This window comes from Nyctereutes procyonoides, unplaced genomic scaffold (genome assembly GCF_905146905.1).
Source record: "Nyctereutes procyonoides isolate TBG_1078 unplaced genomic scaffold, NYPRO_anot_genome, whole genome shotgun sequence".
Taxonomy (NCBI): Eukaryota; Metazoa; Chordata; class Mammalia; order Carnivora; family Canidae; genus Nyctereutes; species Nyctereutes procyonoides.
Genome location: NW_026575145.1, coordinates 12,957,107 through 12,981,674, shown reverse-complemented (window position 1 = coordinate 12,981,674; position 24,568 = coordinate 12,957,107). Strand labels below are relative to the sequence as shown.

The 24,568-nt window shown below is 40.3% G+C and overlaps 1 protein-coding gene across 3 annotated transcripts; it reads right to left on the bottom strand.

Annotated features, from left to right (window-relative positions):
* Positions 1-1,225: 1,225 nt before the first annotated feature.
* EAPP (E2F associated phosphoprotein) lies at positions 1,226-24,281 on the bottom strand. Of its 3 annotated transcripts, XM_055309361.1 has the most exons (6): positions 24,106-24,281; positions 18,120-18,301; positions 16,695-16,790; positions 14,729-14,846; positions 9,941-10,054; positions 1,226-1,867 (listed from the first exon to the last, which is right to left on the bottom strand). In XM_055309361.1, exons 1-6 carry the CDS (start codon positions 24,177-24,179, stop codon positions 1,591-1,593), a joined length of 861 nt encoding a protein of 286 aa, XP_055165336.1. In that variant the 5' UTR covers positions 24,180-24,281; the 3' UTR covers positions 1,226-1,590. The 3 variants fall into 3 exon arrangements, with proteins under 3 accessions (XP_055165336.1, XP_055165337.1, XP_055165338.1); XM_055309362.1 differs by lacking the exon at positions 9,941-10,054; XM_055309363.1 differs by lacking the exon at positions 14,729-14,846 and having other exon boundaries at positions 1,731-1,867.
* Between the last annotated feature and the right edge of the window lie 287 nt (positions 24,282-24,568).

Sequence of the window (24,568 nt, the reverse complement as noted above, 5' to 3'; positions counted from 1 at the left end):
TTATCTCAGGTCATGATCCCTGGGTCCTGGGATCACGGCCCACATCAGGTCCCTCTCCCTCTGCCTGTTGTTCCTACTGCTTATGCTTTGTGTCAAGTGAACAGATAAACCTTAAAAAATAATGATTAAAAATAGGGATGCCTGGGTGGCTCAGTGGTTTAGCACCTGCCTTCAGCCCAGGGCATGATCCTAGAGTCCCAGGATTGAGTCCCACATTGGGCTCCCTGGACAGAGCCTGCTTCTCCCTCAGCCTGTGTCTCTGCCTCTCTCTCTCATGAATAAATAAAACCTTAAAAAATAATTATTATTAAAAAATAAAGTATTTTAGGGACACCTGGGTGGCTCAGTGGTTGAGCTCCTGCTTTTGGCTCAGGGTGTAATCCCGGAGTCCTAGATCAAGTCCCACATTGGGCTCCACACAGGAAGCCTGCTTCTCCCTCTGCCTATGTCTCTGCCTCTCTCTCTGTGACGCTCATGAATAAATAAAATCTTTTTAAAAAATTAAAAAATTTTAAAAAACGTATTTCCTGGGGTGTCTGGGTAGTTCAGTTAGTTAAGCATCTGACTTTGGCTCAGGTTGTGATCTCAAGGTCCTGGGATTGACCCCACATCGGGTTCCCCTCTCAGCAGGGAGTCTGCTTATCCCACTCCCCCTAATTGTGTTCACTCTGCCTCTCTCAAAAAAATTAACAAAATAGTTTTTAAAAATTCCTGTTTCCCATTCTATCATATCTCTATTAGCATAACAGGAGAACCCTAAGTTTCCTAATGTTTTTGGAAACAGTCCAATTGTTCTTTTCAAAAGCACAAATACTTACAATGTAATTTCCTCCAAGCTGCCACTGATGATTTTTATATTATTAATAGCAAAATAGAAGAGAAAAAAAAAAAAGGAAAAGGAAAAACAATACCTTGGTTGCTGGCAGTAGAAATTCCAGAACAAATGAGGGCAAAAGAGGCAGCAACAGGAGTTTGAAGTCTAAGTGCAGAGGGTGAGATTCTTTTCCTTCACCGTAAATTTTTATTTACTGTGTTAATTCACTAAGTTTAGAATACTGTTACTACACGATCCTTTTAGGGAAAGACCTGTATCAATTACTCAGAGCACCTAGCAATGTTAACTTCATGTAATTGTAACAGTTACTAAATACTGTCACTCCATTCTATGGGGTAGAAAGTAAATAAAGATACTTCTTAGCAAAAACAATATGGACAGAAGCCAGGAAATAGTTTCTAGTTTAATAATACCACAAGTATATCCAAAATAAAAAATAAAAATAACACTGAATCAAAGATTACTTATAACTGCAGAACATTTTAATTCTAAAGAGCTTTAATACATGAAAAGCCCCATAGTTTCCAAATGCCCATCAAAGAGGGAATGAATTATCAGTCCCATCAGAGCCGGGGAAAAAATTTTTAAAGGGGGTGGAGGGATGAAAGCTGACAACCATTCTCTTTCAAAAAGATAAACACTGCATCCTCAGATAACCGCTCAGAATGTTACTTGATATGAATAGGCAAGAGGGTAATAACTGTCCATGTTTGCCTTATATACTGTATTGGGCAATTAAATTCCAACTGAACTATTCAAGAATGACTTGCTAAAACGTTGAAAAAATGAAAGACTTCGTCCTTGTCATAGACGGCCACTTCTGTGGAACATTCGGTGCACATAACGGGGTGATAGATTTCTTCCGCTTGTGCCTCTGTCTGCTCTGCAGCGTCTTCGTGGTTAGACCTCATCTTCTTATGGCCTCGTCTTTTCTTCCTGTTCTCTGGGATTTTGTATCTTAGAACCTCCTCTTTGTTGACAGAACAATTCATCACAAACATTGCTCTATACTGAGTTTTGTATGATTCATGCCTAAGAAGAAAATGAGATGGAGAATTTGGATTTATGTTCAATTTTAATAGGTTATCCATTCAGATTTTAAGAAGATTTTATTGAAGAAATTAGCTGACACAGTGTTACATTAGTTTCAGGTGTACAATTCAGTGATTCAAGAAGTTTACACTAATTATGCTATACTCACTGGAGGATAGCTACCTTCTGTCAACATACAATGCTGTTACAGTATCATTGTATTTTACCCCCAGGACTTATTCACTCCTTACCCAGGAGCCTGTGTCTCCCACTCCCCTTCACTCATTTTGGCCATCCCCTACCTTGCTCCCCTCTGGCAATCATCAGTTTATTCTCTGTAATTAAGGGTTTGTTTCTGCTTTTTTGTCTGTTTATTCAATTGTTTTGTTTTTTAGATTCTATATATAAATGAAATCATACAGTACTTGTCTTTCTCTTATTTCACTTAGTGTAACACCCTTTAGGTCTACCCATGTTGTCACAAATAGCAAGATCTCATCCTTTTTATGGCGAAGTAATACTCTACTGCATATATATATATATAACTATTCTCTCTTTATTCATCAAAACACACTTGTTTCCCTATCTTGGCTATTGTAAATAATACAATACACACAAGTGTGCATATATCTTTTTGAATTATTGTTTTTGTTTTCTTTGGATAAACAGTAGTGGAATTACAACATAGGTTATTTCCATTTTTAATTTTTTGAGGACTCTCCATACTGTTTCCCACAGTGGCTGCACCAATTTACATCCCAACCAACAGTGCACAAAAGTTCCCTTTTCTCCACATCTTCACCAACACTTTTTATTTCACTTTTTTTTTTTTTTTTTTAGCCATTATGGCAAGTGTAAGATGACACTTCGCTGTGGTTTTGAGTGCATTTCCCTGATAATCATTGATGTTGAGCATCTTTTCATTTATCTGTTGGACATCTATATGTCTACTTTGGAAAAATGTCTATTTAAAAAAAAAGGAAAAATGTCTATTCAGTACTCTGCCCATTTTAATCAGATTATTTGGGTATTTTGGTGTTGCATTGTATCGGTTCTTTTTATATTTTGGTTTTAATTCCTTATAGATAGGTCATTTGCAAATATGTTCTCCCATTCAGTGAGTTCTCTTTTCATTTTATTTTTTTTTATTCTTTTTAAAGATTTTATTTATTTATTCATAGAGACACACAGAGAGAGAGAGTCAGAGACACAGGCAGAGGGAGAAGCAGGCTCCATGCAGAGAGCCTGACGTGGGACTCGATCCAGGGTGTCCAGGATCACGCCCTGGGCTGCAGGCGGTGCTAAACCGCTGCGCCACCGGGGCTGCCCTCTCTTTTCATTTTGTTGATGGTTTCCTTCACCATGCAAAAGATTTTTATTTTGGTGTAGTCTCAATAGTTTTTATTTCCCCTTGCCTTAGGAAACATATCTAGAAAAATGTTGCTATGGTCAATGTCAAAGAAACTATTGCCTGTTTTCTTCTAGGAACTTTATGGTTTCAAGTCTCACATTTAGGTCCTAATCAATTTTGAGTTTATTTTTCTGTATGGTGTTAGAAAGTAGTCCAGTTTTCCCAGAATCATTTATCGAAGAGACTCTTTTTCCCCATGTATATTCTTGCCTCTCCATATAGTTTTTTTTTTTAATATTTTATTTATTTATTCATGAGAGACACAGAGAGCGAGGCAGAGACACGGGCAGAGGGAGAAGCAGGTTCCCTATGGGGAGCCCAATGCTGAACTCGATCCTAGGACCCTGGGATCACAACCCGAGCCAAAGGCAGATGCTCAAATGCTGAGCCACCCAGGCGCCCTGCCTCTCCAGATAGTTAAAATTTGAGAACACAAAAAACTTACTAAAATACAACATTGCATTCTCATGAAAAACATAAGAACAAAATGGGAAATTTAAAGAAATGTTATTTTAAGAATAGGAAAAACTAATAGCATTGACAGGGATCCCTGGGTGGCGCAGCGGTTTGGCGCCTGCCTTTGGCCCAGGGCGCGACCCTGGAGAACCAGGATCGAATCCCACATCAGGCTCCTGGTGCATGGAGCCTGCTTCTCCCTCTGCCTATGTCTCTGCGCCTCTCTCTCTCTCTCTGTGACTATCATAAATTAAAAAAAAAAAAAAATAGGAAAAACTTGTTAACAGAGAATAGTTTAAAGAATGAATATATCCTCTTTTCCACTACTTTAGAAGTAACTTTTATCTCTGAAAAAAAAAAATTGTTTGCTCTTCAAACTTAGAAAAGTTATTGGAAACTTGAAAGTTAATGTTTAAACGATCTTCGACTGTGTCTTTTCACACTGAGGCCTACAATTCTGCCCTTCTCTCATTACAAGTGACGCCATTCTTGGGGCACCTGGGTGGCTCAGTTGGTTAAGAGTCTGCCTTTGCACTTGATGGGATGAGCACTGGGTGTTATACTATACTGTATGTTGGCAAATCGAACTTATATAAACACAAAGGAAAAAACAGTCTGCCTTTGGCTCAGGTCATGATCCTGGAGTCCTGGATCAAGCCGTGCATCAGGTTCCCTGCTCAGTGGGGAGCCCGCTTCTCCCCCTGCCCCTCCCTCAGCACCAACCCCCCATTCCCCACCAGTTGTGCATAGACACACACACGGACACACACACACACACAAAAGCATGCACTCTCTCTCAAATATTTTTTTAAAAATAAATTTTTAAAATGGTGCCATTCTTACCACCATTTTAGTGGTGGTAAGCTACAGTTTTAAATGCTTAAAGAGCTTCTGACTTTTATAATGCCCACTTTTGGCTTTATTCCAACAGTCTAAAGAATAGATAATGCTTCATTTGTTCTCCTCGTATACTCAGTATTTTCCTACTTCTTTCCCCACTTAATGTTTTTTTCCCCCTTAAACCTCATGCAACAGAAATATCTGGCTAAACATAGTGAACTCAAGTTATACTTTTATTAGTTCCAAATGTTGATCTCCATCACCACCACCACCCACCACCACCAGGAATTTAAACTATGCAACCTGGTACTTCTCCGGATAAGATTATAAAAACTTCACTTATATAGCACTAGATTGGAATCCTGTATTAACATGGAATACAATTTCTATCAAAGATAATTTCTACATCTACTGTTGTAGATGTAGATTCTACTGCTATATCATTAAAAACTTATTCTGGATACAGAAACTACGTAGTAACAGTTAATTTGGAAGAGAAACAACTTAAGTACAGAGACATTTTATTTTTTCTGCATTCCATAAACATGCTCTGAGTGTCAATTTATATACAAAAAGCTTAAGAGTTTATATGGAAAGCACATTTTTTAAAATTTTTTTAAAGATTTTATTTATTTATTCCTAGACACAGAGAGAGAGAGAGGCAGAGACACAGACAGAGGGAGAAACAGGCTCCATGCAGGAAGCCCGATGTGGGACTCGATCCCAGGTCTCCAGGATCACACCGCAGGCTGCAGGCGGCACCAAACTGCTGTGCCACTGGGGCTGCCCAGAAAGCACAACATTTAATTGTTGTAGATGACCAAAAACCTCAAGCTAGGGATGCCCAGGTGGCTCAGTGGTTGAGCATCTGCCTTCAGCTCAGGGTGTGATCCCAGGGTCCTGGGATCAAGTCCTACAGCAGGCTCCCTGCAGGAGCCTATGTCTCTGCCTCTCTCTGTGTCTCTCAAGAATAAATAAATAAAATCTTAAAAAAAAAAAAAACTCAAGCTAATAAGATAAACTATAGTTGGTTATTCATTGGTTCCTAGAAGAAATCCATCACCTACATCATCACCTAGTTTCAAGTTAACTTGATTCAAAACATGGACTAAGCTAGAAATTTATGAAGCCACTAAAAAGAGGGGGGAGAAAAGGAAAAACGGTTAAGAGTCTATTTCATTAAAAGAATGAAGGAGGAGGGATCCCTGGGTGGCGCAGCGGTTTGGCGCCTGCCTTTGGCCCAGGGCGCGATCCTGGAGACCCGGGATCGAATCCCACATCGGGCTCCCGGTGCATGGAGCCTGCTTCTCCCTCTGCCTGTGTCTCTGCCTCTCTCTCTCTCTCTGTGACTATCATTAATTAATTAATTAATTAATTAATTAATTTAAAAAAAAAGAATGAAGGGGGAGCCTAGGTGGCTCAATCAGCTCTTAATCTCAGGTTTGATTTCAGGGTCATGAGCTCAAGACCTATACTGGGTTCCACTAAAATTAAAATGGAGCCTACTTAAAATTAAAAATTTTTTAAAAAGGAAAAAAAAACCACATGATCATCTCAATTGATTCAGAAAAAGCATTTTTTTTTTTAAAGATTTTATGTATTTATTCATGACAGAGAGAGAGGCAGAGACACAGGCAGAGGAAGAAGCAGGCTCCATGCAGGGAACTCGACGCGGAACTCGATCCCGGGTCCCCAGGATCACACCTCAGATTGAAGGCGGCACTAAACTACTGGGCCACTGGGGCTGCCCCAGAAAAAGCATTTAATGAAATTCAACACCCATTCATGGTAAAAACACACCATCTACTGAAAACAGAAGGAAATTTCTTCAATACAATTAAGACCATATATGAAAAATCCACAGCTAACATCATATTCAATGATGAAAGATGGAAAATTTTTCCTCTAAGATCAGAAACAAGACTAAGGGCAGCCCTGGTGGCGCAGGGGTTTGGCGCCGCCTGCAGCCCAGGGCGTGATCCTGGAGACCCAGGATCGAGTCCCACATCAGGCTCTCTGTATGGTGCCTGCTTCTCCCTCTGTCTCTCTCTCTCTCTCTCTCTTTCTGTCTCTATGAATAAATAAAATCTTAAAAAAAAAAAGAAACAAGACTAAAAAAGTCCTGCTTTCACCACTTCTATTCAGCATAGTACTAGAAGTTCTAATCAGCGATTAGCTAAGAAATCCACACTGGAAAGGAAGAAGTAAAATTTGTTCACAGATGATATGATCTTTACAAGAGAAGAAGGGGAGTGGGAGAGATAACCCAAGCAGGCTCCATGTCCAGTGTAGCCCAATGTGGGGCTCAATCACACACCGTGAGATCATGACCTGAGCCAAAATCAAGAGTCAGATGCTTAACTGAGCCACCCAGGCATGCCAATGACATGATCTTTTATGTAGGAAACTCTGAAAATTGCATGAAAACTATCAGAGCTGATAAACTACCTTAGCAAAGCAGCAGAGTACAAAATCAACACACAAAAGCCTGTTCATTTTTATAAATGAGCAAGCCATGAATGATCCAGAAAGGAAAACAGAATAGAGGTTACCACAGGCTGGGACGGGAAGGGATGGGGAATTTTGTCTAGTGGGTAGTTTCTGTTTGGAATGACAAAAATGTTCTGGAAATGGATTATGGTGACAGATGCACAATTGTAAAGTAGTTAATGCCACTGAATTGTACACTTAAAATGGTTAAAATAGGGAAAAAGAGAAACACCAGTTGAGCATCTGCCTTCAGCTCAAGGCATGATCCCAGGGTCTGGGATCGAGTCCCACATTGGGCTCCCTGTGAGGAACCTGCTTCTCCCTCTGCCTATGTCTCTACCTCTCTCTGTCTCACATGAATGAATGAATGAATGAATGAATGAATGAATGAATGACACCTGGGTGGCTGAGTGGTTGAGCATCTGCCTTTGGCTCAGGGCATGATCCCGGTGTGGGGATTGAGCCCCACACTGGCCTCCCTGTGAGGAACCTGATTCTCCCTCTGTCTATGTCTCTGCTTCTCTCTGTGTCTCTCAAGAATAAATAAAATCTTTTAAAAAATAAATAGTCAATTAGTCCATAGTGAGACACTTGGATGGCTCAGCAGTTGAGTGTCTGCCTTCGGCTAAAGGCTCACAAGTGATCTCGGGGTCCTGGGATCAAGTTCTGCAACAGGCTCCCTACAGGGAGCCTGCTTCTCCCTCTATGTCTCTGCCTCTCTCTCCCATGAATAAAGAAAATCTTAAAAGAGAAAAAAAGTCCATACTATCCAAAGCCATCTATTGACAATGCAATTTTATCAAAATTCCAATGGCATTTTTCACAGAAATAGAAAAAAAAAAAAAAACAACAAGCTAAAAAGCTTCAGCATAGCAAAGAAACCATCAACAAAAGGAAATAGAAACCTACGGAATGGGATCCCTGGGTGGCGCAGCAGTTTAGCGCCTGCCTTTGGCCCGGGGCACGATCCTGGAGACCCAAGATCGAATCCCGCGTCGGGCTCCCTGCATGGAGCCTGCTTCTCCCTCTGCCTGTGTCTCTGCCTCTCTCTCTCTCTCTCTGTGACTATCATGAATAAATAAATAAAATCTTTAAAAAAAAAAAAAGAAAGAAACCTACGGAATGGAAGAAAATATTTGCAAATCATGTATTTAACAAGGGGCTAATATCCAAGAAACTCCTACAACTCAATAGCAAAGAAAAAAAAAGGCAAAGGCAAAGAACCTGAACATTTTTCCAAAAAAGATATGCAAATGGCCGGCAGGTCCATGAAAAGATGTTCATCATCCTTAATCATCAGGGAAACGTAAATCAAAACTGTAGTGAGGTATTACCTCACACCTATTCGAATGGCTACCAAAAAGACAAAACAAAAGTGAACACTTGCACATTACTGGTGGGAATGTAAATTGGTATAGTGACTATGGAAAACAGTATGGAGGCGCCTCAAAATATTAAAAATAGAACTACCATATGATTCAGCAATCCCACTTCTGGGTATATAACTGAAGGAAATGAAATCACTCTCTCGAAGAAATAACTGCACTGCGACATCAGCCAGGTGATCAAGGTCAACATTAACAGTTATAAATCTGCTGATTTTTTTTGTTGTTGATAGTCCATGCCCTTGATATAATGTAATGAAAACAACACTTTACCTCTGTGGTCTTCTCCCGAAAAACCTACTGCAGCTTTATTCATAATAGCCAAACATGGAAACTAAGTGTACATGCTACATGAATGGATAAAGAAAACATGGTGTATAGATACAATGGAATACAAAAAAAAAAAAAAAAAGAAAGAAAGAAAGAAAATCCTGTCATTTGTGAAAACATGAATGAACCTCGAGGGCACTAAGCTAAATGAAGTCATAGACAAAATGATCTCACTTGTATATGAATCCAAAAAAAAATGAACAGTAAGAAACAAAGTAGACTGGTGGTTAGTGGGGGAAGGGTGGACAAGTGAAGACCGTCAAGTGGTATTAACTTCCAATTATAAGATGAAGAAGGTCTGAGGATGTAATAAACACAGTGTCTACAGTTAACAATCTTGTACTATATACTTGAAGTTGCTAAAAAAACTAATTTTAAAAGTTCTCAACACAAAAAAAGGAAAATACATGAGGTGATGGATGCATTAACCTTATTGTAATCATTTAGCAATATATTTGTATATCAAATCATGTTGTACACTTCAAACCTACATAATGTTATGTGTCAATTATATCTCGATAAAGCTAGGAAATGATTTTTAAATGGTCTAGTTGACAATAAATTTAATACCCAAATGCTGTACTCTTTAATAAAAAGTTTTCAATGGTTAAAATAGTAAATTTTATGTTTTATCACAATTTTTTAAAAAAGAATGTATTTGACAGATTACATCATTCCACAATATATATGCAGTTTCACTGAATCCTTTTCAGTATGTGCTTTATTAGAAAAACTACTTATGAGATGCCTGGGTGGCTCAGTAGTTGAGTGTCTGCCTTTGGCTCAGGTCCTGATCCCGGAGTTCCAGGATCTGGTCCCACATCGGGCTCTCTGCACGGAGCCTGCTTCTCCCTCTGCCTGTGTCTCTGCCTCTCTGTGACTCTCATGAGCAAATAAATAAAATCTTTAAAAAAAAAAAAAAAGAAAAAGAAAAAAAGAAAAAAACTACTTAGAACTATGTATAACTAAAATTATTTGTATAAAGATTAGTTATGCAGCAGCAAGGACACAGGAGGACAGAACTTTATCAGAATTCCTAAGTATATACCTCAAAAGTCTATTTCTGATTTAAACAAAAAAACAAGTTGTTTTTCATCATTTTGTGTGTGCATGTATGTGTATGTGTGTTTGTGGTGTGCTATGACACCCTTTATCCATTACCTTTGGCAATCAAGACATAGTGTGGTCATGCAGGCAGGGCAATTCAAGACAGCATCACTATTTGGAACAGGCTGCTGTTGTTGATATGGTCTCTGTATTCCAAAACCATGGTAGCTAGAATAAAAAAAGAAAATGTGGGGGGGGGGGGGGTAGACACACACTTTAAAGCCAGATCTTGATTTTCTTTTTTTAAGTAGGCTTCACACCTAAAATGGGGCTTGAACTCAAGACCCCAAGATTAAGAGTCACATGCTCTGGTGCACCTGAGTGGCTCAGTCAGTTAAGCATTGAACTCTTGATTCTGGCTCAGGTCATGATCTCAGTGTTGTGAGATCAAGCCCCAAGTCAGGCTCCACTCAGCATGGAATCTGCTTAAGATTCTCTCTCCCCCTCTACCCCTCCCCACCCTCTCAGAGGGAGGGAAGGAGGGAGGGAGGCTCTACCAACTGAGCTAGCCAACAATCCCGAGACCTTGATTTCCAATGCCACCCTCCAATAAAAGAACCTAGTACTCCTAAGCGAAATGACTGATTCTAGGAATGAGGCATATGAAATGAACCTGGAGCATCTTGTAGTGTCAGGAAGTAAGGAAGTGCTCAAAAACAATGAGGTAGATATATCAAGGGGCACAGAAGCCAACTCAAAGAATTAGTTGGCCAAAGCTGAAACAATTAGAACAATAAAATAAAGCAGTATTGGATACAAAATATAAATAAATACTCACAAGTCCATACTGATACAAATGACTAATGACTGAATGAATGAATGAGGGAAGAACGGAGGGAGGGAGAACAGACAAATGTCCCAGATGGAAGAATAATTTATGAAGATACTCTCCTCTCAAGGAAGTGGAGCATAATGCACATAATGACTTCCTTCCAAAGAGTACAGTATAGACAGGAGGGGCGGAGAGTAACTTTACAGTAGAGAAACCTGACAATTCCTTGCTAAGATGATCAAGGTCAACATTAACTACCATAAATCATGCTGAATAAATAAATAAATAAATCATGTTTACAGTATGTACCCTTAATTACAATGTGATGAAAATGGCACTTTATCTCTGTGTTCCTCCTCACCAAAACCCATAATCCCAGTGTCTAATCACGAGAAAAGCATCACACAAATTCCAATAGTGTGGCCTCCTACAATATACCTGACCAGTACTCCCAAAAACTGTTAAGGTCATCAAAACCAAGTAAAGTCTCAGAAACTGTCATAGTCAAGAAGAGCCTGAAAGAGACATTACAACTACAAGTAACACAGTATGCTGGATGAGCTCCTGGAACAAAAAATGCGCAATAGGTAAAAACTAAGAAAATCGAAATAAAGTATGGGCCTTAGTTTATAATAATGTATAAATACTGGTTCATTAATTGTGACAAATGTACCATATTGATGTAACATGTAATAATAGGTGAAACCATGTGTGTGTTGTTGTGGGAGAGTATACGGGAACTCTGTTGTTATTGGCTCGATTTCTCTGGAAATCTAAAACTATTCCAAAAACTAAAGTCTCTTGGGGTGTCCGGGCACCTGAGTCAGTTGACATTCCAACTTTTGGTTCGAACTCATGTCATGATTTCATGGGTTGTGGGACCAAGCCTGGAATTGGGCTCCACACTTAGGAGACAGTCTCCTGAGATTCTCTCCCTCTGCTACTCCCCCATGTGTTTTCTCTCACAAATAAATAAAATAAATAAAAATAAAGCCTCTTAATTTGAAAACCCAGTAAAGCTACATTTAAAAAGCAAGCATGTGGGATGCCTAGGTGGCTCAATGGTTGAGCATCTGCCTTTGGCTCAGGTCATGATGCCGGGATTGAGTCCCACATCAGGCTCCCTGCAGAGAGCCTGCTTCCCCCTGTGCCTATGTCTCTGCCTCTCTCTCTCTCTCATGAATAAATAGAATTTAAAAAAAAAAAAAAAAAGGCAAGCATGTAAGCTTTAGGCGCGTAAAGACTTTTGTCTGTGTTGTTCCTTGCTGCATTTCAAGAATCTAGAACAGTGTCTGGTACATAGTAAATGTTCAATAAACATTTGCTAATTGCAAAAATATAGCATGGGTGGCTCAGCAGTTTAGCGCCTGCCTTCAGCCCAGGGCATGATCCTGGAGACCCAGGATCAAGTCCTACATGGAGCTCCTTGCATGGAGCCTGCTTCTCCCTCTGCCTGTGTCTCTGCCTCTCTGTGTCTCTCATGAATAAATAAATAAAATCGTTTAAAAAAAAAAAAAAAAAAAAAAAATATATATATATATATATATATATATATATATAGCATGAATCTACTTAAAAAAGTACTACAATATGAAAGTATATATTCTTAAAAGGGACTTATGGTAAATTCCCAAAAACTGAACAACAAAAGATAAATCATTTAACGTTACTTCCCAAACTCTTTAAGTGTCTCTGGGGAAAAATACTGAAAATATGTGTACATATTTTATAACTATTGTTAAATCCCTCCAATGCTTATCAGATTTCAAATCCCAAACCCAAGAGAGTAATATATTCATTCAATAGATACTTAATGAGCGCCCATTTAACAAAGTGCATGACTTCTGGGATACAGCAGTGAACAAGACAGCCATGATCACTGCCCTGGTGGCACTTAAAAGGTAGCAAGTTCATTATTTTAAGTTGATTTCTGTGGTCCTAATAGGCAACTACTGGGGGCGCCTTGGTGGCTCAGCTGGTTAAGCATCTGCCTCAGATCATGATCTCAGTCAGGGTCCTGGGATTGAGCCCCTGCATCATTGGGCTCCCCGCTCAGCAGGGAGTCTGCTTCTCCCTCTCACTCTGCCTGTGCACCTGCATCTTTCTAAAAATTGTAAAAAAAAAAAAAAAAAAAGACAACTATTCCTTGATGCAGGAATATGAATACATCAATAAAATGTTATTTCTTCTCAAGATTATATAACGAATGGGGCTCCTGGCTTGCTCAGCTGGTGGAATATTTGACTCTTGATCTTGTGGTCGTGAGTTCAAGCCCACATTATGGGTAGCGTTTACTTAAAAATTTTTTTTTTGAAGATAACAGAACAATGAAAATACATTCCATCTTACCTCACTGACAAATTCTGTTACCAGAATCAAAAGCTACACCGTAATTTCCTTAACTATCTCAGTATCATTCAGAGACTTAAAATGTTCATTTTACATTGGGGATAATCAAAAAATATTCCTTAAATAAATGAGAGGGGCAGTTGGAGGAAGTGGTGCATGGGTGAAACTGGGAGAGGAAAAAAGAACAAAGTGGGAGACTGGAGGCTAAAAGGTAAGGTACAAACACCCAACAACACCAAAATCTCTCTGGGCTTAAAAATACTGGATTTATCTTTTGTTGTTCAGTTTTCAAGGGTTTATCATCCTAGCCCCTACCTTAGCTAAATCAAAGCTTCCTAGAGGGTATGCATTTCCTCCTTCCCAGGTGATTCTGAAGCACAGCCAGGTTAGGGAAGCACTAGGTAACAGTGGTATACTGACTAGCTTTTAGTTTTGTTTTTGGGTTTGTTTTTTTTAAGATTTTATTTATTTATTCATGAAAGACACACAGAGAGAGACATAGGCAGAGACACAGGCAGAGGGAGAAGCAGGCTCCATGCAAGGAGCCCGACACGGGACTCGACCCCGGATCTCCAGAATAACACCCCGGGCTGCAGGTGGCGCTAAACCGCTGCACCACCAGGGGTGCCCTAGCTTTTAGTTTGGTAACAAATCAGCCTTCATAAAATCAAACTGGAAAACAAGGATGGCATTTCCTCTTGGGATGCTGAAAATGGTTTGAAATTAAACAGAGGTGGTAGTTGCATAACACTGTGAATACACTATATGCTACTGCATTGTTCACTTTAAAATGATTAATTTTAAATCAATTAGTTGATTTTTATCTCAATTTTAAAAAATCAAATTTGTGGGGCACCTGGGTGCTTTAGGCAGTTAAGCGTCTGCCTTTAGCTCAGGTCGTGATTCCAGGGCCCTGGGATGGAGCCTCACATGGGGTTCCCCACCCAGCAGGAAGTCTGCTTCTCCCTTTCCCTCTGCCCTTATCCCCTACCCCTGCCCTCCACTCTCCTGTGTGCACATACTCTCTCTCTCAAATAAACAAAACCTTTAAAAAAATCAAATTATTTAAAATTATGTCTATTTGAGAAAAGTCAACTTTGTTTCTTGGAGAGACGACTACAGCATTTTGAATTCAACAAGTGTTTTAAAAATAAATCATCTGGGGCAGCCTGGGTGGCTCAGCAGTTTAGTGCTGCCTTCGGCGCAGGGCGTGATCCTGGAGGCCCAGGATCAACTCCCACATGGGGCTCCCTGCATGGAGCCTGCTTCTCCCTCTGCCTGTGTCTCTGCCTCTCTCTCATGAATAAATAAAATCTTTAAAATAAATAAATAAATCATCTGACAGGCACCTGAATGGCAGTCAGTTAAGCATCTGTCTCTTGGTTTCAGCTCAGGTTGTGGTCTCAGTGTGTGGGATCAAGCCCCATATCGGGCTCCATGCACAGAACAGAGTCCACATAGGACTCTCTCCTCCTCCTCACCATGCTCATTCTCACTCTCTCTAATTAAATCTTTTTTTTTAAATTAAAAATAAAATAAAATAATCATGACTGAAATGTGCTGGTAAATTTCAAAATAAACAATTCAGCAGTTTTTTTTTTTTTTTTCAAAATTCTTTATGTCTATGTGAACATATACATACATTAAAATGTGAATGGAGTCAAAATCCTCTTTTAATTATTTTTCTCTAAAGAGTCTAAATATTAAAGTTAAGTTCTTACCCTCTTCTTTGTGCATCAACCCAGGCCTGATCTCTGTTATCTTTTTCAGGATCATATAATAACTCATCATTTGTTGGAATCCTGTGTCGTTTTTTCTTTTTCTTCTTGGTTACCTGTGCTAATTTTGAAAACGTTAAGGATATGGCTAGGTATCATGTCTCAAATACATACCTCTTTAATACAGAACACAGAATCTACAGCTACATTTTTTTTCTATTTATAGTTTCCTTAAAAAAATTCTTAACGCTTCCTCCAAATAAACCTCTTGGCCAATTAACATGGCATTAAAATGAAGATGACAGGGCACCTGGGTGGCTCAGTCAGTTAAGCACCTGCCTTCAGCTCAGGTCATGATCCCAGGGTCCTGAGATGAGCCCCACATTGGGCTCCCCGCTTAGCAGGGGGCCTGCTTCTCCCTCCCCCTCTGCTGCTCTCCTTGCTTGTGCTGTCTCTGTCAAATAAATAATTAAAATCTTAAAAAAAAAAAAATCAAAGATAACAGAAGATGAAAAAATTGTTTCTTCACTAAAAACATAGTGCTGGGCATCCCGGGTGGCTCAGCGGTTTAGCGCTGCCTTCAGCCCAGGGCGTGATCCTGGAGACCCGGGATTGAGTCCCACATTGGGCTCCCTGCATGGAACCTGCTTCTCCCTCTGCCTTTGTCTCTGCCTCTCTCTGTGTCTCTCATGGATAAATAAATAAAATCTTAAAAAAATTTAAAAATAAAAATAAAAATAAAAACATAGTGCTATCTCAAGAACTGAACTCACATAATGAGAATTTGGTCTCAGAAAAGCCACTCAAAGTGAACCAAGATCAGAAACGTTTTGATGTTATAATTTTCAACAAGTTCCTATATATAAAATGCTACTGAAATCAGAACAAAAATATTTCAAAAATGAAAAAACAAAGGCACCAGGGTGGCTCAGTCACTTGAGTATTCAACTCATGATTTTAGCTTGGGTCATGATCTCAGGGTCATAAGATCGAGCCCCACGTCAGGCTCTGAACTCAGGGTGAGTCTGCTTGAGGTTCTGTCTCCCTCTCCTTCTGCCACTCCCCCGACTCACGTAAGCAGGCACATGCACATGTGATCGCTCTCAAAATAAATAAATAAAATCTTTTTTAAAAAGTGAAAAAACACTGGTTATCCACATGCACTAGACTTTAAAATGTACTTATATAGGTTAATATTTAAGTAATAATATATAAAAATGTAAAATTGTTTCTTGGGGTGCCTGGGTGGCACAGTCAGTTGAGCACTCGGTTTTGGCTCAGGTCATGATCTCAAGGTTGTGGGACTGAGCCCCACTCTGTAGAGAGTCCGCTTGAAACTCTCCATCTCTCTGTCTCTTTCTCTCTCCCCCCCTCTGCTCCTCCCCACCCCATACATGCATGTGCACTTTCTCTAAAATAAACAAATAAATATTTAAAATATGTATATATAAAATTTTTTTCTTTACCATATAAATGTCACTTGTGCATTCCACTATAATTATGATATTAAGTTAATTTTAACTCTTATGTTCCCTTTTGCTCAGATTTTATACAAAATCAATTCCAGAGAATAGAGAAGCCAATAAAAAAGCAATGAGTTAGAAAAATATAAAATATATATGTTTGTATATTTTCTGTAAAACTATAGGAACTATTCACAGGTGTGAAAGCAAATATTACTGCACTAAGGAACCTTAAGGAAGGGGGGGCCAAGAGCCCTAAGGAAGTCAGGACTGAGTCAGGACACACTCTCCTTGTCGTATGCCCACGCAGCACCATGGTTGGTCCCACGTCTTCATATGTGCATTCCTATCTGTTCTTATTCATCACTCCTGCTTTTGTTTTCACATCAATGGCCTACAATTTCTAAAAGATAAAACTCAGAGGGAAACTCTAATGTCCAAAAATTGTTAGGTAAACCTTTTTTCTGTAAAATGTAACCACTAAACCTGGTAAACATGCTACTAACCTGTTTTGTCTTCATCTTCAGAATCAGAATCAAAATATATATCATCATAGTACTTTGTCAGAGCTGTTCCAACTTTTCCAGTTCCTGAGGAAGACCCTATTTACATAAGGACAGTTTACATACTAAATCATATTGAACTAAAAAGGAAAAAAACTCTTCTATCACCTCAAAGTAACATCAATTCATTTCCAATCTCATGTGGGTGGAAAAAGACTTTCACATCAATGACTTACTGAATTTCTGTGCCCTATGCAATTACAGAGGACTATAATTGTTAATTACAGTAATTAAGTGTTCCAGATCAAGAGAAAATCTCTCACCTTTCCCACAAATCTAATTCAATAAAATAGCCTATTTCTAAGTTGCCACCATACACAGCTCTACCTTTCAGCCATGCAGTACACTGTGACAAACAAGGAATAAACATCTCATTGTAGGGGACTTTAAGGGAGAGAGGATAAGAGCCCTAAGAGAGGCAAGAGGCATGATTCAGGGACACACACTCTTCCTTTCTTCAGTTTTCCCTCATGCCATGACTCAGACTATATTCATGTCCTCATATCCCTGTCTCCCTAATTCTTCCTCTTAATTCACATCTGCTTTTGCTTTTATTATTACTATTATATATGCTTTCTATTCCTAACAATTAATACATGGAAACCAAAGCTGAGGCACAAATCAGTTTTTGGGTAAGGTACACTTTACATAAAAATGAAGTATCAAAATGAAGTATGTTTCATTACTTTCTAAAATGAGATAGGAATTTGTGGTGACCAATCATTCAATCTGCCATATCAGTGCTATATAATCCTAAAAATACCTTTAAAAGCTTGTGTCTTTTTTATCCTGGGGTAAAAATTACAAAAGGAGGGGAGCCTGGGTGCCTCAGTGGGTTGAACATCTGTCTTCCGCTCAGGTCATAATCTCAGGGTCCAGGGATCAAGCCCTACATTAAGCTCCCTGCTCAGCAAGGAGTCTGCTTCTCCCTCTCCCTCTGCTCCCTTCCACCCCCATTCATGTGCACTCATGAATAAAAAAATAAAATCTCTCAAATAAATAAAATTTTTTTAAAATATTTATTTATTTATTTATTCATGATAGACATTGAGAGAGAGAGAGGAAGAGACACAGGCAGAGGGAGAAGCAGGCTCCATGCCGGGAGCCCAACGCGGAACTCAATCCCGGGATTCCAGGATCGTGCCCTGGGCCAAAGGCAGGCGCTAAACCGCTGAGCCATCCAGGGATCCCCTCAAATAAATAAAACTTTAAAAAAAAATTACAGGGCACCTGAGTGGCTCAGTTGGTTAAGTGTCTGCCTTCAGCTCAGGTCATGATCCTGGGGCCCTGGGATTAAGCCCCATGTCAGGCTCCTATTCTTGTGGAGCTTAGAAAATTATTTATATGAAAATCTAACTAAAAGTTTACCTGTTTCCAGAGAGGATAACTTGTCCTCCATTGTTTTTATGGTGGAATTTAATTCAGCTTCCATTTCTTTTTCAAATTCATCTTCACTAGATGATTCACTTTCTCCAGTAAGACATTCTCTGATGAGTTTTCTTTTTTGGTCAGGAGTTCCATGTAAAAGCACATCCACTTCATCTTCAGAACTAGTATGCATTAAAAAAAAAAAAAAACTAGTATGCATTTAAATCATAAAGCATATAAATACTAAATAATTAAAAGAATTTAAAACACCCATCATCTCACTGTCCAACAATTTTAAGTTTTACAAGGTTGCATTTATCTATCATACTACATATAGCTATTCTCATTTCTTGGGATGTCTGGGTGGCTCAGTCAGTTAAATATCTATCTTTGGCTCAGGTCATGATCATGGAGTCCTGGATAGAGCCCCACATCAATCAGTGGGAAGTCAGGGAGTCAGCTTCTGCCTCTCCCTCTGCCCCTTGCCCCTCCATCATTCACATGTAATTGCACTCTCACAAATAAAAATCTTTAAAAAAAAAATAAAGATCAACCATTTCTACATATTTCCAAATACAATTCTAATGTCTGCATTACATTTCCTTTTATAGATGCTGTACACCTATAACTCTTTGCTAATACAATGAGTATCTTTGTAAAGTATATATAATTTTGTCTCCATTGATTTCCTTAGGATAAATGTCTAGAAGGAGACATATAAACATCTTTCTGACTTCTTGAATTTTCACACTGCTTTCCTAAAGCACTGCATCAATTCCTAACTCCATCAGCAGTGAAAAGTTTACTTCACAGAACTGGGATTTTTTTAAAACTCTGAGTACTTAAATAAAACAATATATGTAACTAACATACAAATAATATACCCAAACAAAATGTTAAGATAGTAATTACATATTAGTTATAAAGGCACAACACTATAGAGAAATATAAAGAGAAAGTAAGATTATATTACAAATTCTCCTGAGCAATTACTGCTACTTTACTTGGCCCTTTGCACCTGGGTTTCCCATCAGTAACAGTATGACAGGATTAAAGGAGACATCAGAAAGAACGAAATGTTATCAAAATGAAGGAAACACCTAAGGTGTCCAATTATTTGTGGTCTGATGAATAGCAACAGAATGCCCCTGGTTTTTATTCCTCTGTTTTCTTCTTCTAGAACAATGCTTTTGAGCCTCCAGCAGAAGATAAATCCAAAAAATGCAATTCACACCAATCAATTTTGCTAATAATGGAGGCCTTAGCCGGATTCTACTCCCAAGAGAATTCCCCATCTAACATTCCTCATCCTGACCAGGATGAGGCTCCCTTTCTCCATCACCACTATATTCATTTGGGTCCTCTTAACTCTGCCTGTCCCACCATATACTAAGGATCTCCAGGCCTTCAAAATCTTTATATTATGTTCCACCTTAAATCCTGCTGCCAGAATGTCAGTCCTAAGAACTCTCATCACATCACTACCCAATTCTGAAAAAAAACATCCAGGCCAAACCTCTGAGCACAGCATTCAAAACAGCCTTCCCTATTTGGTTTCAACTTTTCTTTTTTTTTTTTTTTTAAGATTTTTATTTATTCATGAGAGACGGAGAGAGAGAGGCAGAGACACAGGCAGAGGGAGAAGCAGGCTCCATGCAGGGAGCCCGACATGGGACTCGATCCTGGGTCTCCAGGATCAGGACCTGGACTGAAGGTGGCGCTAAACCGCTGAGCCACCCGGGCTGCCCTCAACTTATCTTTTCAACCTTACATCTCACCCTTGAACTACACCACTGGTCTCCAACTGGGGGGTATTTTGCCCTCTACGGTACATACATAGCTAGAGACATTTTTTACTGTTACAACAAGGAGGAGGGGCTAGTAGCACTTCGTGGGCAGAGGTCAGGGATGCTGTTAAACATCCTGCAATGCACAGGACAGCCCCCCACAATAGATGTCAAGGCTACTGAGGCTGAGAAACTCTCATCTATCCTATATTCCAGTTTTTCCAAAGTGTAATGTAGATTATTTTAAGGAGTCTCAGGATAGACAAGCCACTAGTAACTCTGAAGCCACTGCTGGTGGGAATCTAAAGTAACACAATTACTATGGAAAACAACTTGCTTAGTTTCTTATAAAACTAAATGCAACTACTATACAACCCAGCAATCACACTCCTTGGCATTTATCCCAGAGAAATGAAAATACATTCACACAAAAATCTATACATGAATGTTTATAGATGCTTTATTCACGAGTCAAAATTAGAAATAACTAGACATCTTTCAATAAGGGAATGGCTAAAACAAATGTGAAATAGTCCTTAGCAATAAAAAAGGAATGACTCAGTGATACTTGCAACAATGTGGATGAATCTCCAGAGAATCACACTGAATGAAAAAAGCCAATCCCCAAAAGTCACATACTGCATGATTCCATTTATTTAATACCCTTGAAAAGGACAAAATTATAGAAGTGGAGAATAGATTAATGGTTACCAGCATTTACATAGAGCACGATGGGGCAGAAGTGGGCAAATGAGGGATTTTTATGGTGATGGAAATGTTCTCTATCTCGACGACATTAATGTCAATACCCCAGTTGTGATATTACACTAAAATTTTGTAAAATACACTGAGGGAAACTGGGTAGAGGGGACACAGAATCCCTCTGTATTATTTTCTAACTTTTCTTGTGGCATAATTTACTGTCATAAGTTCATGCATTTTTAAATATACACTTCACTGATTTTTTTTTTTAAGATTTTATTTTTATTTATTCATGAGAGACACACAGAGAGAGGCAGAGACATAGGCAGAGGGAGAAGCAAGCTCTCTAAGGGGAGCCCAATGCAGGACTCAATCCCAGAATCCTGGGACCACAACCTAAGCCAAAGGCAGACACTCAACCACTGAGCCACCCAGGTGCCCCCAATTCATTGATTTTTTTTTTTTTTTTAGCATACTACTTCTTACAAATACATGTGAACCTACTTCAAAATAAAGTTTAATTTAAAAACTTAAATCACAAGGCAAGAGAGTTAGTTTTATTACAAACTTTATCTAATCCTTGTGATTATTCCAAGAGAAGTGTTTAGCACTGCTAGGTGAGGTGATACATTATGGGCCATGTACTCTTAATGAGTGTCAAGAATGCAAGGTTCTCACCACTCAGGCCATTTCTCAGGGTTATGTTTGCAGTATGTAACCTTAAGGGATGAGGTGATGTCTCTTTCCAGAAGAAAGGACTTGCTTATTTACTGACTGCTGTAAAACAAGTGGATGCTCCAAGCTCAAATGGTCCTTAGCCATGATGCCAACCCGTTGAGTGTGTAGCATCCACCTGAGTCTCTCTGTGCAACCCCTGTAAGAGTTGGGAAGTAACAGCAATCAACACGAACATGATGCTCATGCTGCTTGCACCGTGAGTAGTCTCTGACCTAGGAGTCTCATATCTTCTGCCAGGTTCTATGAAACAGTAACACGCTATAAAATATTAGCTTATAAATATGGTAAAATCAAATCCTGAGAGACACCTCTTAAACACCTCTCAAATCTCTCCAATCTCCCTTTTTAAGACAACAAGTAGGGATCCCTGGGTGGCGCAGCGGTTTGGCGCCTGCCTTTGGCCCGGGGCGCGATCCTGGAGACCCGGGGTCGAATCCCACATCAGGCTCCCTGCATGGAGCCTGCTTCTCCTTCTGCCTGTGTCTCTGCCTCTCTGTCTCTCTCTGTGTGACTATCATGAATAAATAAATAAAATCTTAAAAAAAAAAAAAAGACAACAAGTACTTGGGGCACCTAGGTGGCTGTTAGTTAAGCATCTGCCTTCAGCTCAGGTCATGATCCCAAGGTCCTGGGATCCAGCCCCACATCAGGCTCGCTGCTCAGTGGAGAGTGTGCTTCTCCCTCTTCTGCTGCTCCCCCGGCTCCTGCTCTCTCTCTGGCAGGCCCACTCTCTCAAGTAAATAAATAAAATCTAAAAAAAAAAGGACAAGCACTAGATTCAGAGCCTCGAGCAGGCAAAAAAAAAAAAAAAAAACACAACTGTAATTACAGTTTCATTTTCACAGCATTTATTTTTAGTTAACCTTACCAGTGGCAACTGTCACAGGATTACAGAGCTTAAGAAGAAAGAAAAGAAAAGAAAGAAAAGAAAAGAAAAGAAAAGAAAAGAAAAGAAAAGAAAAGAAAAGAAAAGAAAAAAAGAAAGAAAGAAAGAAAGAAAGAAAGAAAGAAAGAAAGAAAGAAAGAAAGAAAGAAAGAAAGAAAGAAAGAAAAAGAAAGAAAAGACTATAAAAATCTTAAAAATCTTAAATAAGTTGTAACACGTGAATGTGGAAATTGTAATGGCTGACTAACTCAGGTCCAGGAAACATTGCTATATTCCAATTAAACGGAATTACTGGGGGATCCCTGGGTGGCTCGGTGGTTTAGCGCCTGCCTTTGGCCCAGGGTGTGATCCTGGAGCTCCGGGATGGGATCAAGTCCCACACTGGGCTCCCTGCATGGAGCCTGCTTCTCCCTCTGCCTGTGTCTCTGCCTCTCTCTCTCTGTGTCTCTCATGAATAAGTGAATAAAATATTTTTAAAAATAAACTGAAAAAAATAAAAAAATAAACTGGGGATCCCTGGGTGGCGCAGCGGTTTGGCACCTGCCTTTGGCCCAGGGCGCGATCCTGGAGACCCGGGATCGAATCCCACGCCGGGCTCCCGGTGCATGGAGCCTGCTTCTCCCTCTGCCTATGTCTCTGCCTCTCTCTCTCTCTCTCTCTCTCTGTGACTATCATAAATAAATAAAAATTAATTTTTTTTTCAAAATAAAAAAAAAAATAAACTGAATTACTAAGTGAGGCCTACTAATTCATATACTTCCTTTAACAGACTAGACCCATTACCTGAAACTTTCGCAAGAAATCTTGGAATCCATCCTCACTCCCCACAAGAGAAATCTTCACAGCAGTCCGATCTCCCAAGCCCACAACTCCTCCCCAGGATAATATGAGGAAACATTACGATTGGAGGAAAGACAGTTTCACAGAAAGCTTGGCTGAGCAGAATGCTTTAAAGTTTATGAACAGGATCTGCTGTCAGCTTTTAAAACGGGGTAAGGGACGCCTGGGTGGCTCAGCAGTAGAGGGTCTGCTTTCAGCTCAGGGCGTGACTGGGTCAAGTCCCTCATAGGGCTCCCCGTGGGGAGCCTGCTTCCCCCTCTGCCTGTATCTTTGCCCCTCTCTATGTGTGCCTCGTGAATAAATAAAATCTTAAAAAAGTAAAAAACGGATAAATCTGCCAAGAAATCTCTTGCCGACATACCTGCATGTTCCCCCCAAGTAGGGTTAATCCCTCTTCCTGGAATTTCCCATGGAACTTCATCTGTGTCTATCTCAGGTCCTTGTTTTCTAAATACTCTTCTGAGACACATACTTATTTCCAAGGTATATATACGTTCCGAGATACGCATCTTATTTCCCCTACTACACTGAGAGCCCGTAGAAAACTGTAGCCCGAGCAAGCATATAATAGGTGCTCAAAAAAAGCCTGAGCATTCCCTTATTTCTGTTGATGGCACTTTAGTCTTCAAGACGGTCATTTCACATTAAGCCCCACTAGTCTCACAACACACTTAAGATATCGCTATTATATTTCCTTTTTATAGGCGAGGAAAATCGAAGGTAAGTGACTTGCTTTCACCCACAGTGCTAATAAGTTGCAGAGGCAGAATTTGATCCCAAGGCTTCTGAAGACTTACGCGTAATTCCCGAATATCCCGGTTCCCCCGCGCAAGCGTCGGCCCCGCCTCCCCGGGGCCGCGCCACCTCACCAGAACCCCACTCGGCGTCCCACAGGCGAGAGCGGGGCGCAAAAGGCGCCCGAACGGCTGGGCCAAGGGTCCGCAAGGGCCTGGCAGGCGCAGCGACTGGAGGAGGCTAAGAAGGCCAGGCCTCGGGCCGAAGCCTCGGGGGCCGGAACCGGGCCGGGGCCCACCTGCTCAAAGCGGGTTCCTCGTCGCTAGGCTCTTCCACTGCGTAGGGGTCGTACTCATCCTGGAGCCGGCTCATGGTGACCTACACCCTCGGACGCCGACTAAAGCGTCCACACAGCATCTGTTTACGCCACAGGTACCCGGGCTAGAGCGTCCGCACCTCCACTTCCGCCGACGTTTCCGCGCCCTCCCCGCGCGCCTGCGCAGATCGTCCCAGGGCGGGGGCGGGGGCGGAGTCCTAGTGCCTCTCCGCGGCCGTGCGCGGTTTCTGCTTACCTGGAAGCAGCTGCCTAATTACCGAAAATACTAATCGGCAGCCTCCTAAGTAGCAGTCTCTGAGATGAGCCCTCTATGTGCAGCGTCTCACGTCGTGACGTGAAGAAGCAGAAAACTAGATGCTGGGCAGCCCGGGTGGCTCAGCGGTTTAGCGCCGCCTTCAGCCCAGGGTGTGATCCTGGAGACCGA